The sequence below is a fragment of the Alternaria burnsii genome (assembly GCF_013036055.1).
Source record: "Alternaria burnsii strain CBS107.38 chromosome Unknown 740, whole genome shotgun sequence".
NCBI lineage: Eukaryota > Fungi > Ascomycota > Dothideomycetes > Pleosporales > Pleosporaceae > Alternaria > Alternaria burnsii.
This window is the reverse complement of record NW_024066112.1, coordinates 246630-263166: the sequence shown is the minus strand read 5'-3', so window position 1 is coordinate 263166 and position 16537 is coordinate 246630. Positions and strand designations below refer to the sequence as shown.

Below are 16537 nucleotides of genomic sequence, written 5' to 3'. Positions count from 1 at the left end.
GTACGATACAGTGATACGGTGGTTCATATGTGACGGCGGTGGTTTGCAGCCCAGTATTTAACCTTGAATTGACGGAGGGTAGGAAAGAGCAATGAAGCTGACGTGCGGAATGCTTGATGGTTAAGACACCACGACCTGAGCCCATCTTGGCTCCAAGGTATCAAGTGATTGGCTGTCAACAAATTTCCTTGCATGAGCTGGGGGCTGAGTGTTGCATCGCCCACCTATCAACCACTTCCAAAAGTTGCCTTGCATTAGCGCCAACATAGCCTTATGAACACGAAGCTTGCACGTGATTTGTTTGCCGACGTATCTACACCGTTAGATCAATTCAGCTGCCAGATGGGTGTCGGCTAGCCCGAATGAAAAGTTTCCTTGCATGAAGCGCTGGGAATTGAAGACCGGTGTAGCCACGGCGGACTAGCCAAGCATGATAAAAAGTTACCGTGCATGAATGTTTGAAACAAAGGCCAACAGAAACGACGCTGAATGATAGCTCATTGGACGATACGCTGAACATCCACAATCACATTGCTTCATAGCCCCAGGAACGAAAAGCATCCTGCATGAGTCAACTCCGGAGGCGTAGAGAAAGCCGGACAAGCCACGACATGGGGGGAAAAGCACACGACTGAGCTTAGGCTTCGTGTAGATTTCATCATACCTGGCAAGGCTCGATCAACGTTATATGTTCATCTCACAACGCATTCATATCAACTCGAATAAACCATCTGAATCACCACTAGTCACCTACTCTTTCCATCAGTCATTGCAGCTAGCAAGCACAATACGGCATACCACGATGGATCCGATGAGCATCACCGGTACTGTCCTCGCCATCGTGCACATCACCGGTATATGCCTAAAGTCGGGTAATCAACACCTCGGTCCCTCGCGCCATACTTCCACCACACTTCTCAGTCTCATCCAAGAGCTTTACTGCTTTTACGGTGCTATTCAGAGCCTCAAGACTCATCTCACGATCAACGAGCACGATACCATCCGACTTAACTCGCTGGACTGCCTGGCAGGGCCATTATCAGACTGCAAGCTTGCGCTATGTCTCGTGGAAAAGCAGCTGGAAGCTGATACGTTTTTCAAGCGAAAGCTTATTGGCAAACATTGCGACAAGAAGCTGGACGATGCTATCAATGTGCTGAAGAAAGGACGGGGTTTGTTTGAGACTGTTCTGTTAGCAGATCAAAGGTAAGATCCTCGCGCGATGTTTCCATACCTTGTAAGGTTGCGATTTCGATGCATCACCTCCGGAAGTCTTGTGCAACAACAGCCACTTGGCGCATGGGCTAACCTCCCGTAGAACTATCACCACCGCTATCGAGAGATATACCATCAACATAGCTGAAGACATCCGCGATATAAAGAATAAGCTTGAAGGTGATGGAGAGCTCATGCGAGGGCTGACCAGACAGCTCACTCTTCGGCTGGAGACGGCTCACGAACTGGGAGAAGAGATGCGATCGACATTACGAGAGATTGACAACAAGTTGCTACGACAGCGTGAGGGTAGGCGAGGAGAAATCCGGGGGCGGAGGTGGTCGAGGTGGGTTGCTATCGCCGGCCAATCGGCTTTCCAGATCGCGATTCAGCTAGCGTTCACCAGCCTGCTAGCGAGAAATGGTAGGGTGTGATTTATACTTGTAATCTTGTATCTCTCCCCTTTCCTTGTTCGAAGATAGACGAAAAAGAGCTCTAGACATTGTTTCTCTTCTCCTGGCATCTTTCGAGTACTGATGCGCTTGTTCGATATCCGTGTTGCAATGCCTTCGTCTACCGTATCCAATTCGACGCTCGGTGTATTTGCAGTTGGTTGGTTGTAGCCTGTAGTTCATGCGGAGAATTCGAAAAATTTCAATGAATGAAGAACGTGGTGTCCGGTCCGATGTGTGCAGCATCTCTTTGATGTTGTTCCATGAGGTGAGGAATAAATGCCGCGCCCAGGTACTGAACGTGGTTGGATACCCCTCTAGTCGCATCATCTCCATCACTCTTGGTGTCTAGACCTCGAAGGATATACAGTGGTTCTCCACCATAGAACACAGCGATTCGATCCCCTGATCGACATCCCGGGTGGGCGTATCCAATCCGACCGCCTGTTGTGCTGAAAAAGGTGTATCCACGCATCTGAGTAAGCCTACGTTCGCACTGCGCCTCCTCCCAACTCCGAAGAGTGGTATTGGAATGCCATGTCTTCAATTTAGGCAGGATTTTACTGTATGTATCCTTAGCTCTTTCAGTGGTTCGCGAGTCCAAGAACAAGGACATAATGAAATTATCTGGGATGTCAGGAACGCCTTCGCTCTTCCCATAAAAGACGCGGCGAGCTAGTTCGAGACTTCTCAAATGGCAACCGACAGCAACATCATATGAAGCCATGTGCTCTTTCGCATCCGGGTCGTAGTCATTGTATGCCATGTCAAGAGGGTTATCATGTTCCGCAATCTCTCCAATTGTGTCCACCACAAAGCCACGGACGCGAAGCATGTTGTCATGCATCACAGTGCTTACGAACTTTCTTTCATGGTCTGAGATCGCTTCCCGTCTTGCTTGTGACTTCTCTTCTCCGTTTTCTTCGAGAAAAGCCCAATGGATGCATGAATCTCGTTCGTACGTCGGATAGTTCCACAGCCTATCAATGGCCATCATGCAAGCTGATGTTCCAGATAGATTTGGACACCAGGATGGCAAGTGTGGAGGTTTAGGTTCTCGAGTAGGCGGTACTTCAAGTAAACTCATCCCACCAGGCTCCTCCATCAGAGCTTTGGCAAACATAATCCACGTCTTCCAATATTCATCCCGACCTTTAGCACTGTAGTCAACCCATGAGCTTAACCTGTCTCTAAGATTTCCTTGCAAAAGTCCTACTATCGCCCAAACACGATCGATGGGCTCTTTCACACGTCGGTCACGTAGCTTGTACAATTCCACTCCAACGTTATGGGCATAAATCTCCCTGGCGCCCCCATTTCCATCGTTCCAGTCTCGATAGAATCTGATGGAATGGCAGCTACGCGACGCGAGATCATCGTTTGTACCGAATGCGATCGTTGATACCGTTACGAAATAGGTGCTGTCGAACCATCCGTCATCGAGAAAGTGTAAAAACTCATCGAAGTCCGTCCGAAGATTACCACAAAGTAATGTTGCAGTACCTGGAAGAATAATCTCCTGGAATGTCCATAGACGCCTGAACCATTCATTTCCAAGGAGCTGACTTAGTCCTCCCCAAAATGCGTCTCCATGACGAGGACGCTCTTCTACGTCTGGGCTAGGGCATTCGGGATCTGCATCATACTTCGCTTTCCACGTCTTCAATTTGGCCCTCATCTCTTGGAATTCGGCGAAGAAGATATTAGTTTCCGGAGTTGAAAGGCCCATCCATACAACAACAGCCTTTGCTCTGGAGTAGATTTCGCGCATCAGCGGTATCTGAGTACCTTTCTCTTCCTCATCTTCTTGATTGATGCATATAGCGTCGATCCATATCTTTCGGGTTGTTGTATTCTTTTGGTACTGGTGTAGGTAATTCAACATCTCAAGTGCAGTGGATGTGACGACGAGAGTCTCGCCGTTACATTTGACTGTGACTAAGGCTGGTGCACTTCCCCAGACATACGAGATTGCATCGTAGTCAAGGTCCTCGGTAAGTGTGTACTTGTTGATCTCTATCTCAACGGACCCGTCGATACATTTTGTAGAGAGGAGGCGTATCTGGTTTTGCCGAAGTTCTCGGTAGTTGTACAAACAGCTAGGAGACTCCAGACTGAGCGAGTTTGGTTCCATCGCTTGTTCACGTGTTGTGATACTTCGCTGATCAGCGCGACTGGCGGTGCGAGAAGCGACGGTCCTCGAAGGAAAGTGGGAAGATGTGACGGTTAACAGGCAGCGAAGGATCCTCAAGATCACAAGCGCTCCGACATGGTCAGGCTGAACGGGGTAATACTGAGATATGAGGCTGTTGGCGTCTTGAATCTCAGCCTGCCGTCTCACTGGACTGCATGTCGAGGATGGGCAGTGTAAGCCACATCAGACCAACATCGGTCTTGGCACTTGCGCAGCTTGGGGTATGCAAGCAAACGATCTCAGAGACACTGACATCAAGAACCAGACACAAAAGCTGAGCGACAGGACTCGGTGTTTGGGCATGAATGCAGACTGACAAGTAGGAGTATGTTGAGGTATGAGGGGCAGGACGTCATCCTTGCTAGGTGCCGGATAACTAGCACATGTTAGCGTCTTGGTACAGCAAGAACACGAAAAGCGCATGTGGATCCTTACAATATCTCTATTGTCTATTACTTTGGATGCGTATTGCCATACTATTATAAAACTATAGTAAAACAATCGGGTATCATGAAATCTAAATGCGAACGACTCCTCCCTTCCTTTCTCTTCTCGCACCTACAACTTGATAGGATACTTCTCCCGAATTACTTTTCCGTACCTGAACAACAGCGCCGGCACAGGTATGAAAGCCACGGCCAAGAAACCCAGCAAACTGTTTCCCCATCCCAAACCCAACGATTCGTACATGGTCGGTCCAGCAAGCGGAAGCAGTGCGCCGAAAAGACAACGCAGGGCTGTCATACCAGCGATGGCAGACGCGGCGAATTGAGGGAAGCAATCGATCATGTATGTCTGCAACGGCGCGAAGATACCCATGAGGCCGAAACCAAAGGGGACGAGGGAGATGATGGGTACGATCCAGTGCACATGGTAGTGAGTTGTCCAGCCATATCTAGTTATGTCAGTTGGAGCTATGCGCGTGAGTAGGGAAGAGAACTCACATGAAGAAAGAGATTGGAATCAGGGTTCCGAAGAAGACACAGAGCGGAAGTCGCATCTCTGGCTCGTAGACGCCCTTGTTCTTCTTCGCAAGTCGGATGATCGTCGCATCGCTCGTCTTGGCTACGAAAGCGATGCCCATGAAGTTGCCAATTCCGACACCCAAGTATGCGAGACCGGTGATTTCGGGAGACCAGCCATACGTCTGGACGAAGACGGATGTGATGGTAGTGAAGAGGAGGAACAGCAGTCCGAAGAGGAATGACATGTAGAGTGAGCAGAGCAGCACAATGGGTGACCTGGTCAGCATCTTGAGCGGGCGTGTGATGCCGTTTCCGAGGATAGCGAGAGGACTGAGAATAGCAGCGTCTTTCTGGTACGTCATGATGTTCTGAAGCTCAGGACGGTTCAACTCCTTCCTCAAACGCTCCGTTTTGCGGTTGAGCAGCACAGCGTGGTACGTCTCGCGGTTGAAAACGAACAGAGCTCCGGTCAAGAGGCCGCCAACGATGAGGACAACCCACATGTCCCAGCGCCAGCCAGCACGTTGCGCAATGAAACCACCGCAGATGGGACCGAGGATAGGGCCGAAAAGAATGCCCATACTGTAGATGGATACAGCTTTTCCACGTTGCGCAGGGACAAACATGTCGGCAATGACACCAGTACCGATTGTCAGACACGCGCTGCCTCCGACACCAGCGAGAAATCGCATGCCGATGAGGCCACCAAGGTTAGGCGCAAGTGCGCAGCCGATAGTGAAGGCGCAGAAGAAGACATTGGAGCAGTTGAGCACGATCCATCTTCCGTAGATTTCTGAAAGCGGACTCAAGAAGAGCGGGCCGAAAGCGAAACCGAGCACGTAGACACTGACAGAAAAAGAACCGAGAAGCTGCGATGTGTTTCCAAAATCCGCATTGACGAATGGTATGCCAGGTGCGAAGATGGAGGAGGCAAGTGGACTGACAAAGGTGATGGCAGCGACCAAGCCGAGAAGTGTGATCTTTCTCTTTGTTGTGAAGTTGCGAGGGTTGGCTGGATCGTCTTGCGAATCCCAGCCGACTAGATTGTTGTCGAGGTCGGACAGCGGGTACTTCTCAGGTGCGAGCTGGTCTTTCTTCGTGCTCTTCCTTGACAGGTGCTTTTCGAGATCTGCGCCAATCTCATCGTTCGTTTCTTGCGGTCGCTGGGACGTGTTAGCTGCTATTCAGGTTGTTCTCCAAATGATGATTGGCGGTGGTGCAGCAGCCGACCACCCGATGCTCGGATAACTTAGCCTGAATGCCCTTGATCTTCTGCACCTTGCGCGACAGATCACACCTCGACGTCAAGGTCTTCAAGCTTCGTGAAAAGAGTTTTCGGATAACAGTCGAGCAGCATAGGATTGGAATACTTACTTTCTCTTCGATGATCTCTTCTTCTTCTTTGTCAGGTCTCGCGTCGCCCTTCTCTAGATCTGGGATATGCGTATCTGAACTACTCCTCGAATGCTGGCGATACTCTTCTCGTGTGGATGAAGACATGTTGTGCGGTGTTTGTAGCGGTCGCTACGATATTCGAGCGAGTTATTCGTGACCAGTTATGAGGTTCGATAAATGTTTCGTAAAAGTGGTGTTTGCGGCTATGGTGGTCGCGGTCCCCTCAAGGGCTAGTTTCGGACGCTTGCAATCGCGGTGTCCAAAACATCAACCCAGGACTCAGGCCAGGTATATAGCGAAAGAGGCCCCAGGTAGCTGAATTACGAAATGACTCTCCATCGGTGCCCGCACCCTGAACATGGAGTCTGGCCCTTAACCCCGAGGTTTTCGGCTGCGACTAGGCCAGAAGTGGGAGGGCATGATCTCGGTCAACGGCGTTAGCTAAAACGCGAGAGAGCGACGCGGGGGAATCTGCCGCCCTGTTGGCTGCGTTCCCTAAGATTTCCTCCACCCCGGCCACTAATCTACCCGGCTATTTCTGACAAAGGCAGCACATGTTGTAGAACGCTGACTTTGATCTTGGAGTGCGCGTGTGGTGGTTGCGGTGCGTCGGTGTTGAATAAGTACCGGCAGTTCGTAGGGTCGGAGGACCATATCCCTGCCCAGCCCTACCGAAGCTTGACGGGTGCGAAGCATCACGCAGCCTCCTTAAAATCCTTTACAGGCGTTATGACTCTTAGAGGGCGTAACGTGCATCCTCATGCATAAAGTCCGGTCGCAGGTCCGAATTGGAAACAAATGTCACGCTCTACAGTGTGCCTTATGTCCATATGTCCGTCTCTTGTTGCTCCTTTCTCAATTGTCGCTGTCGATCCGCGATGCAGTCGCGAAAGTGTGAACTGCATGGCTAGGGAAGAAAGAATCTGGAAGAAAGCGTGGAAGATACACCTACCATATCAATACTCTACCATGCGATCTCATCGCCAGCCATTGTAATGTTTTTCTGAGGTGCGTTGATGATCGCTAGCACTTCCTCGTATGAAGTACCCACAGCCTCCACTGTGATGCACCGCAGTGCGCGACGATCGTCGGATTTCACAAATCTCAAAAGGTGAAGAGAGAAAGAGAAGGAGCGATCTTTTGCTTGAGGATGACATGTCGTTATCTTTAAATTATCCGGGAACGGTGCTATTGCGGCCGCTGTACCTGAACTGTAGTTGAATGGTCTTGGGTGGCCAGGCATGGTCATGATGCTGACGCCAGCCGTAAGCCATCAACATTGCGCCTAGATGTCGAGCGCGTAACACACAGATATAAGTGTCGTCGGCCCCTATGGTATTCGAGAGAATGTCTATGTGCAAGATGGGAGGTCGCAAAGGTATATATTCCCAGTAACTGACTCGGGTCTCCTCTCGGAACGACGCGGGTGGCCGGACCCCGGTAAAGAAGCGCTGCGCGCGAATTCTTATCATTTGATTATAGAGGATGTTTATCTGTACTGATGAGTATCGAATTTCATTGTTGTCACAAAGGAGTGCAGGTCTCGCGTGCGCCTTCCACTCTTGCGACAGACCAGCGACGCTGGAGCCACCGTACTCGCCGAGTCTGACCCGTGGCATCAACAACACATCAATCACGCATCGTCATCCTCGCAGCTCTCCATACCACGCAAGGAAGTTCAATCGGCGCTGTCATGCCAATATTTTCCTCCTCTGCATCGGAGTGTCAAGGCGGATCCTACGGCACGGCACGGTCCCGCTTGTGGATCAATTTGGGAAGCGCATCCTGAATACACGAATGGATGTACAAAAGAGGATAGTACTATATCAACATCTCGCACCTATACGTTACCACTCCACCCATGATTTCGCCTTTGTCGCAATTATGTCTTGTTAGGGACACCGAAGCACGACGTCACGATACGCCCCGTACTAGCGCAAGGCAGTGTTTGTGGGGAACTAGAAATATAGTTTCAACCCACTAAGACCAGGCCGTAAGAGCGGAACAACTTTGGAGGCAAGCTGACGAACTAGGTTAGCTATATGAAATACACAAGGAGATGAACGTCTGATATTCCCCGACTTGGAATTCATTTTATGTCAGCGCATAGGGGCTGCCTGGGAGATCAACAGCGGCTTCGTTTATGCTTCGTTTGTGCTTACGGTGCCCAGGCGGCTGAATGTGACGACAACCGATGCCCCATAACATACCACCGTCAATCAAGCGGCTGTCGTGTTACCTCCAGGAGACTTTGAGCGGGGAAACCACGATGGCGGACCCTGTTGGTGCTACCTCGTTGCGAAGACGATTAAAACATTTCCAATCGGGAAAATCGGCTATGTAGCATGCTTGCGATCGGGCTACCCAGGGCGTAAAGCCCAGGTTAGAAGAATATCAGACACATTAAGATGGCCAAAGAAGTCCAAACAGCCATGGTACGGCACAGTCGAAGGCAGACTCCGTCAAATCGTCTAACTATGCATCGTATGCAACATACCTCTGGTATCAAGATCAAGATATGTGAACCGGACAAAGCAAAACCAGGGGAGGAAAGGTCTTCCATAACATGTAGCTGCTACGGACATTACAACTTCCCTACTATGAAGCAAGCAATGACCAGGGAACAATAGATTTGGGGGCTATTACTAGGATACTAACTATAGGGAAGACATCTCATCGGCCCTTCACAATGGCTTGCCTGATCAACCTCCCCGTAAGACCTCATTCCATGAAGAAATGGATACCAAACAAGGTCTTCTTCTCCCTTGCCGATGTCTTCATACACCAAATTCCACCAACTCCACCCTACGCCCCGTCCCACCTGAGACCCAGAGAAACAACCGGGAGTACCACGACCCTAGGAGCGTATACGAGCCTTGAGATGTCTCTATGACGATCTCGATCCCAGCATCGCAAGGATTTCCGCTGCGGTCTCGCGCCCCCATCACATTTCGCCCTGCCATAGCAATCTCGGACCGAAACCAAGATACTTGGCCCAACTACATCCCTTGACGCCGGTGACGGAGATTCAAGACAAGTGGGATACGAATAGCATCATCGTGCAGAGTAGACAAGAGAGTTGGGAAGCCTGAAAAGAAGGGGGATGGATATATAAAGAGGTAGGTTGGTCGGTTTGGATGAAGAATCATCACACAGCAGCTTCTTCAATCATCTTTACAAGCCTACAAGCCACATCGTTCAAAGGAGCATTCCAATCATATCAATCACCATGTACTTCTCCAAGATCGCCGCCCTCGCCGCTGCCACCATGGCCAGCACTGTCGTCGCAGACAACTGTTTCGCTGGGTACGCGTACTGCAGTGGCAACCTCCTTACGCAAGGTTCGTCTCCTCTTCTCCTCGTCACCTCACATTTCCCCCTTCTTCCCTCCTCACCTTCTCCATCGTCCCACTCACTACTATGCACCATCCCAACTAACACACCACTAGGAGACTACGCCTCAACCATTTACCAAACCCTCGACTCCGCCGGTCAGCCAACCGACGCCAACGCTCAGGCCAAAGCCCTGTTCAACTGCGTTAACAACGGGGCTATTCAGTTCATTAGGCTGTGCGAGGGCAACTGTGTCAACGAGCCTTTTGGCAGCCAGGTCAGTGACCACTGCTAGATCATTGGTGGATCTGGAAGGATGCGAATGACCCTGGACGACGCGAGGGGTGGAAGAGAGGAGTTGACAGGGGAAGGAAGGGATGGGGTTTTGACTAGAAAGAAATAGCACACTCGTTTCTCTATCTTGTGTTTCATTACTCGTGTTGTTGTTGTTGATGATGATATCTCGTGCTTGTCATGTGAAGCCTACGTAGACTGCACAGACGGTAATAGTCGACATGACGGTTTTGTTATGGAACGACAACCATGTCAATCCAGTCGCTCATACGTATTCAAAGCCATGTACAGCTTAAACTTTTGTCATGCAAAAGAATATCATCCAACCCATTACTTTCCCTTCTCTAGGCTAAAATCATGGTCGCATCGAATGTCTGCTTACGATATGAAAGCACAGCGGCGAAGACTTGAGCAAAGGGGAAAACAAAAAAGCCACCAGCACCAATACGATAAATCAATAAACAGACATCCACCCGGTACCTTTTTTTACTAACCCACTTGAACGCCAAAGCGCTCGTCGTCGTCTGATACATAACACATACAGACATCCCTACCCACTAAGAAGATCCTTAACACTCATTCCCCTCGCCCCACTCCAACTCCTCCGATCCGTATTCAACATCATCAGCGCCTCGGTAGCCTCCTGATCCTCGCGATCAGCCTGCGGTTTCAACGCGGGGCTTGTGAGGGAAAAATGCAGCGAACCATGCGACGACCCCGGCGCGGCAATCGGACCCGTACTAGGAGGCCCGTTGTGGTTATGAAACGGGTTGCTGAAGTGTGTTGCAGATGGGGTGTGGGCGCTGAAAGCAGGACTCGGGTGGATCGAAGGACTCGTTACTGTGGAACATGGTCCAAGCGAGTAGTGGTGTGGGTCTGACGGACGTAACGCGGGGGAGGGGTTCGCCGAGTACTGCCCGTTTCCGTTGGTGCGATCGTGGGGTAGGATGGCTGGGGATGTGGTGGTGGAGTGAGTGAATGCGCTTCTGTCGGAGGGGTGGATGGCGGGTGAGGCTTGGGGGAATGTGTATCGCGACTTGGTGGGTGGGGGCTCGACGTAGGTGGGTGATACGGCGTCTTCCATATCTTCGTCTTGGTCTGAGGCTTCATCGTCGTCGTCGTCGCAGCGCAGGCGCTGGGCTGGGGGCGGCGGGAGCTCGGATGTGGCAGATGAAGGAGAGTCGCGTCGTGAGTTGGCGGTTTTGAGGTTGGAGACGCATTGTTCGAGGTAGCGCATGTACTCGATAGATGCCTTGGGCGCATTAGCATATGAAGTAATATCGTATAGTACGTAGACGCACCTGTAAGATGGCGAGCTTATGCATTTCTTGCCCTCTGCATGCCGGAATCATGTCTTTGAGAACCCCAAACTCCTCGTTCATCTTGGACCTCCGCCTTCGCTCAATAAGGCTATGCGCTGTCTTCCTTGCAATCTTGCGTCCTGCAGCAGTGGTGCTGCCCGCTTGCTTCCTTTTGGTTCCATTGGCGGCAGCAGTTGTGGTCTTTGCATTTGCAGTCTGTGTTTGGGACGGGGTCTTGGGCGACTCTTGAGTATCCTTGGGCTTCATCTGGATGATTTTACGTGATCGAGTGGGCGGAGGAGGCAGAGAATAGTCGTCCTTGGTGATGATGCTTTGCTGGGAGCGTTTGCGCGCATGACTGGGCTTGGAAGTCGCGACTGGAGACGACGGGGATGGTGGCCGGTACGAGGAATCTGAGGCATTTTCAGACGGACCAGAAGAGCTAGCTACACTTCCCCTACCACCCAAAGCTGCAGGTGGCAAGGTGAAGCTCGTCTCCAATTGAGGGGCATTGGCGCTGCTTTTGCCGGTGATATCAGTCGACGGCTGGGGAGTTGGAGGGAGGTTAGGGCGAGGCATGATGGGAGTAAAGGCGCTCATAGAACGTCTTCAGCATCTGTCAAGCGCGTAGTCCAAGTCGAAAGGTGACAAGGAGGGGACAGGAGGACGGTTGAGAAAATGTACGGCGTGCATTATCAGCATTGGGGTGTCGCGTGGGCTCTTTTGTGTCGCAGCTCAGAGAGAGTGATCCCGTGGGTGTCCTGCGCTCCCATGATTGGCCGAGAGGGTCAGGATACCTCAGTAAATGGCGCCGTCCGTCGCGCCTCGAATGAGAACGTCACAACGGGAGCGTGGGCGTCGCGACCACTGTCGGCCTTCGCAAACGTGCAGCTGCTTGAACGCGTGAACCGGACTTCGAGGTGGAGTAACCATTTCAAACGCTGTTGAGGAGCACGTGCTCGACCTTCTTCCCCTCCACCGTGGCGTGTATACAGCAGCTGTTGGCTTTACCCGCGGACATGTACTGAAAAGGGCCGAAACAACTGTTTGCATCGCATTAGGCGGTTGACTGTTGATAAGGGCAGTAGATCTCTGGTGTGGAGATGATGTCGCATGTGAAGACGGCAACGCGCTATCGAGCCCTTCTTTCGCAGACGGTGAAGATGAAGCCCCACCATTGAATGAACACAGTATAGCGGCCTTTCTCCCTTGAGATGATGCTGCAATGCACCTACTCCAACGGGCGGATTAGCGGATGAGTTGTTGTTTCCACCCTCGAGGTACAGCAATCAATGGGATTGTTAATTGCCTATCCGGGCTATCGCTCATGGGCGTATGCAACGGAGCGATGGTAAGACCATGTCGATTCATTGTCCCTCTGTGGTACCTACACTTCAATGTCTAAAGAAGGTTGAGTTTGACGTCATCTAGAAGCATCGAGTTGCTTCACCCTATACTTGGCCGTCTTCAATGGCTTTTCCAAACTGCCTGTTTGGGTAGTTTGTCGCTTCAGCCAATGGGAGATCACCGCAATCTTCCGTCTCCATAATTCAGTCGGGTGAGGTGCCATCTCGATCTAAGCCACGCGACACAAGTCATCATCCTCCTCTAAGCCTTTCTTGCTTCGTAACCTTTGTGCACATCATTCTTCACACAAGATCAACAAAGGTGTTTTTGGTCGACGCGACATGTGATCAACCATCTGCTATTCATGATGCGCACCATACTACCATCTAACTAGACCTATGTCTGCTTTCTTGACGGACGGCAGCTCGAGCACTTCGGCAATACCAGGCAAGAAAGGGCAGCATCCGTAACATACCACTCGGAATGCACAAGGCCCTACGATCCCATGATGTCTTGTGAGGGTGTCTGTGATGTGTCGCGAGCTTGCAGGTACAATGTGCAACACATCGAAAACATTTCAAATAAACTTTACATGTCAAGTACGACTTTCATCAGCAAGAGATGTGGAGTTGCGCAGGCAGCTGCGAACCTTTTAGTCCATCTCTAGGTAAGACAACTTGCCGGTATGAGCCTCAACAGCACCGCGTGACCTCACAATTTGAGGAGGTACGCACGACAAATATCCACAAAGATCGCGGCACGAGCTCACATCACCGGCTCAGCTGCCCAGAGATTGCATTTCGTCCAAACAGATCGCTTATTCCTATCACTATCATTCACCTCGCACACGTCTTTACAATCTCCACATCTTCTCGTTATGGAAAACCATCCTTTTCGGCCCGCGTCGCCTGCTGAAAGACTGCCTGCATACTACCAAGACACAGGGGACGAAAACATCCAATACTGTTTCCGCGATTTTGATTCAGAACGAAACTTCGATCTCTTCGACCGACAGACACGAGAACATAAGAGCAGCAACTTCTGCATCGACTTTGGAGAAGACGATGCTTATTGCGCTTTTGATCTCGACGCACAAGCATATAAGACGTTGCTTAATTCACCACGACCAACCGAGTTACATACGCGATGGATCAATATCTGGATGCCATACAACCAGAAAGATTTGATACGAATGCTAGCCTCACACTTTGACTTTACGCCACGACTACTAGGCATGATGAACAGCGACCCTATGCCGCCGCGAAACACCTCGTCATTACGCATGAAGAAGAGCTCTTCCACGTTGAGATCGATGCTGTCACATGCATCAAGCAAGTCTAGCTCAATCAAGCAAAAGGCGAAGCAGGCAAACGAAGAGGCTGTGGATTCAGAGTCGAGCATAGGCATGACTGAGATGATGCAATCCACACAGCTGGAGTTGGTGAGGGATCTGAGTCATTATCAGTTAGTAGACGATGTTTGGCATTGGAGTACTGTGGATCAGGGACGAAGATGTAAGTTGCAGGCACTTACTGATGGACAAGTGCTCCCCGTTAACCACTGAGCTGAGCTGACAGAATCGCAGATATGTGCATAGGCTACAACTCGTTACACAACGTTCGCAGTAAAGAAACAAACACGCATCCTCACATCGCAGATAGAAGCCGGGATGTACCCCACGGCAAGCGCGTTTGGAACTGGCTCCTCTTATGCGAGGACAAAACCGTCATCTCGATCTCCGAAGATCCTTTCCCCTTCGCCACGGGCGCATTAAACAAAGAAGACCTCAAGACCCTCTTTACAACCCGTCGCAACCTCGTGAACGTGTTTAGACAACTGACCAAAGCACCAACGCCGCTTAGAGACACAGCGCTCACCCAGCTACCTATCCGCCAACGCCTCGGCAGCAGCGACGAAGAAACAGCGCATCGCCCCACAGATGCCCCTGGACTCCTCTTCTACTATCTCTTCGAGGACTGGGGTGCGACGTTTGATCTCATATCACGTCGCGAACATGGATACGCCGCCGAACTCGACCGCCTCCGCCAAGAGATGCTTCAAACAGCCAACCTCACTCACGTCGACCAACTCCACCACATCGGCTGCCAACTCGCCGTCCTGAAACGCGTATACCATTCCTACGAACTCATCATCGAACGCGTACTCAAGAAACAAGAAGCTACCTTGGCGTCCCTCAAGAACTCGCACATTCTTCCGGGAAACGCTTCACTAGTGTCCTCCCACCCTGTGATAAACGATTCGCCCGGACCTCTCGTCCCGGAAGCTGATAGTTTGCTCGGCGTAGCACTCAGTTCTGCGGCACGCGTTCGCTTTGAGCGTTTGAAAGATAGAATCCTGCTCTATGCCCTCAGCGAAATCAACGAATGTCTCGACCAAAAGGAATCTCTCGTGATGATGAACTTTAACCTCATCGCCATCAAGGAGTCCTTCTCTGTTGAGCGCCTCACATGGGTTACTCTCCTCTTGGCTAAGATCACAATCTTGTTTACCCCAGTGACGTTGATGACTGGCTACTTTAGCATTCAGTTCAAGGAGATGGAGTTTGAGATGAGGAGTTACTGGCAGGCGTTTGGCATCATTTTCGGGGCGAGTGTGGCGTTGTTGGTGCTGTTTAGTTGGGTTAGTGGGACGTTTGAGGGGAAAATTATTACGAGGAGCTGGACGAGGGTGGTTTATGATGTTGGGAGGAGGTGGGTTGTGCATAGGCGCAAGAGGGGGAAGATGATGTGATGGTGGGGTGTATGATTGAGTATCGCGGAATGAATGATGACCGAGTAGATCTGTGGTGCATCAGGAAATGAGAAAAATGGAAGAATTTTGACGTACAGGGAATGGTTATAGCACGAGTTTGCGGATATGTGAGCGGCTATCTTTAGCATACCGCGCTGCTGCTTGGTGACTTTGCGCACTGCGTCGCCGAGATGAAGATCTTCAACCTGCCATTGGTACGTCACTGTCTCTTTTATAGTATACATAGATGCTAATAGGGTACATTATAGTCAGGATCACCTTTTGGGAAAAGAGCTTCTTTCTACGGTCGTCTTTCCGCTACCGTCGAAAATATGAGGGATAAGACGAAACTCGGGTTGCGTTTGCTGTTATTGTTTGTGGCTAAGCATGAGATAGAAGCGACAAACTGGAAGATAATTGCGCTTTGGGCATGGAATAGAGAGGCTTCTCGCGCAAGAGCTTCTGGCTTCCTACCCTGCACTGTTTCAGACTAATCTGCGCTTCTCACGTGCGTAATCGTCACCAACGATCTTCCAAACATGAGCACGCAGAAATACCAGTTGCTTCTTTGGGAGAAAGGGATTAAAGAGATCATTCTATGTACGCCGCAATCACTTTCCTATACTCCTACCCATGCCACCATAGCTTCCAACCTCTCTTTTTAGCTTATGCCCGTGCAGTGTACGCCGCGAAGCACAGTCATGGCTCCGTCTTTGACGTCATCACTACTGCCACTTTGGAAGACCCCGCGGCGGACAATCTTCTCGTAAATGTGTGTTACACGGCTCATGTTGTCGTCTATGAACCGCTGAACAGAGACGACTGGAAGCCGCTCATGTCTACCAAGCCAAGAGATTCCGTCGAGGAGACTTTGGATACTTTTGTCCTGTTGTTACAACATGCGCTATCTACGGACATGGGTAAGTCTCGGAACGACGACCTGAAAAATTGCTTGCTGATTTGATGTTCTCGTTTTAGCTGGCAAGAAGGGTACAGGGGACATGGAGTTGTAGGAATCGCTGGAGATCGTCGGCCGGATAGAATGATCGAATCAATTCACAGGTGCAAAAACTTCACATGGCTGTGCTATTTGTTCAAGTTCATCTCAGTATGTCTTGCATGGATTCTGAAACCATTCATCTGTTGACAAAGTGTCACGTTATCAGTGCTATCTGTCCTCACGCCAATAAATGCTTGGGTATTACTTATCAGAGATGCTTGAATCTTGTATGTCAACTAGCTGGCATTCAGAGTTGGAGTTTCGACGCATAGGCTCCATTCCCAAACTTG

General features: G+C 50.5%; 6 protein-coding genes across 6 annotated transcripts; 3 read left to right on the top strand and 3 right to left on the bottom strand.

Moving 5' to 3' along the window:
* Positions 1-802: 802 nt before the first annotated feature.
* On the top strand, positions 803-1649 carry GT037_004931 (uncharacterized protein; the record flags this gene model as incomplete). Its single annotated transcript, XM_038929978.1, has 2 exons — positions 803-1206; positions 1319-1649. 2 exons carry the CDS (start codon positions 803-805, stop codon positions 1647-1649), a joined length of 735 nt encoding a protein of 244 aa, XP_038786928.1.
* Positions 1650-1869: 220 nt separating this feature from the next.
* Positions 1870-6326, bottom strand: GT037_004930 (mfs general substrate transporter; the record flags this gene model as incomplete). Its single annotated transcript, XM_038929977.1, has 5 exons — positions 1870-4007; positions 4179-4237; positions 4424-4756; positions 4806-5989; positions 6201-6326. The coding sequence occupies 5 exons, from the start codon at positions 6324-6326 to the stop codon at positions 1870-1872; spliced, it is 3840 nt and encodes a 1279-aa protein (XP_038786927.1).
* An 872-nt stretch (positions 6327-7198) lies between these two features.
* Positions 7199-7378, bottom strand: GT037_004929 (uncharacterized protein; the record flags this gene model as incomplete). Its single annotated transcript, XM_038929976.1, has 1 exon — positions 7199-7378. The coding sequence occupies one exon, from the start codon at positions 7376-7378 to the stop codon at positions 7199-7201; it is 180 nt and encodes a 59-aa protein (XP_038786926.1).
* A 2072-nt stretch (positions 7379-9450) lies between these two features.
* GT037_004928 (uncharacterized protein) lies at positions 9451-9849 on the top strand (the record flags this gene model as incomplete). Its single annotated transcript, XM_038929975.1, has 2 exons — positions 9451-9562; positions 9671-9849. 2 exons carry the CDS (start codon positions 9451-9453, stop codon positions 9847-9849), a joined length of 291 nt encoding a protein of 96 aa, XP_038786925.1.
* Positions 9850-10398: 549 nt separating this feature from the next.
* GT037_004927 (helix-loop-helix dna-binding domain-containing protein) lies at positions 10399-11728 on the bottom strand (the record flags this gene model as incomplete). Its single annotated transcript, XM_038929974.1, has 2 exons — positions 10399-11100; positions 11150-11728. 2 exons carry the CDS (start codon positions 11726-11728, stop codon positions 10399-10401), a joined length of 1281 nt encoding a protein of 426 aa, XP_038786924.1.
* A 1645-nt stretch (positions 11729-13373) lies between these two features.
* Positions 13374-16260, top strand: GT037_004926 (adp-ribosylation factor protein; the record flags this gene model as incomplete). Its single annotated transcript, XM_038929973.1, has 6 exons — positions 13374-14010; positions 14082-15136; positions 15394-15462; positions 15517-15607; positions 15913-16167; positions 16226-16260. 6 exons carry the CDS (start codon positions 13374-13376, stop codon positions 16258-16260), a joined length of 2142 nt encoding a protein of 713 aa, XP_038786923.1.
* Positions 16261-16537: the final 277 nt, after the last annotated feature.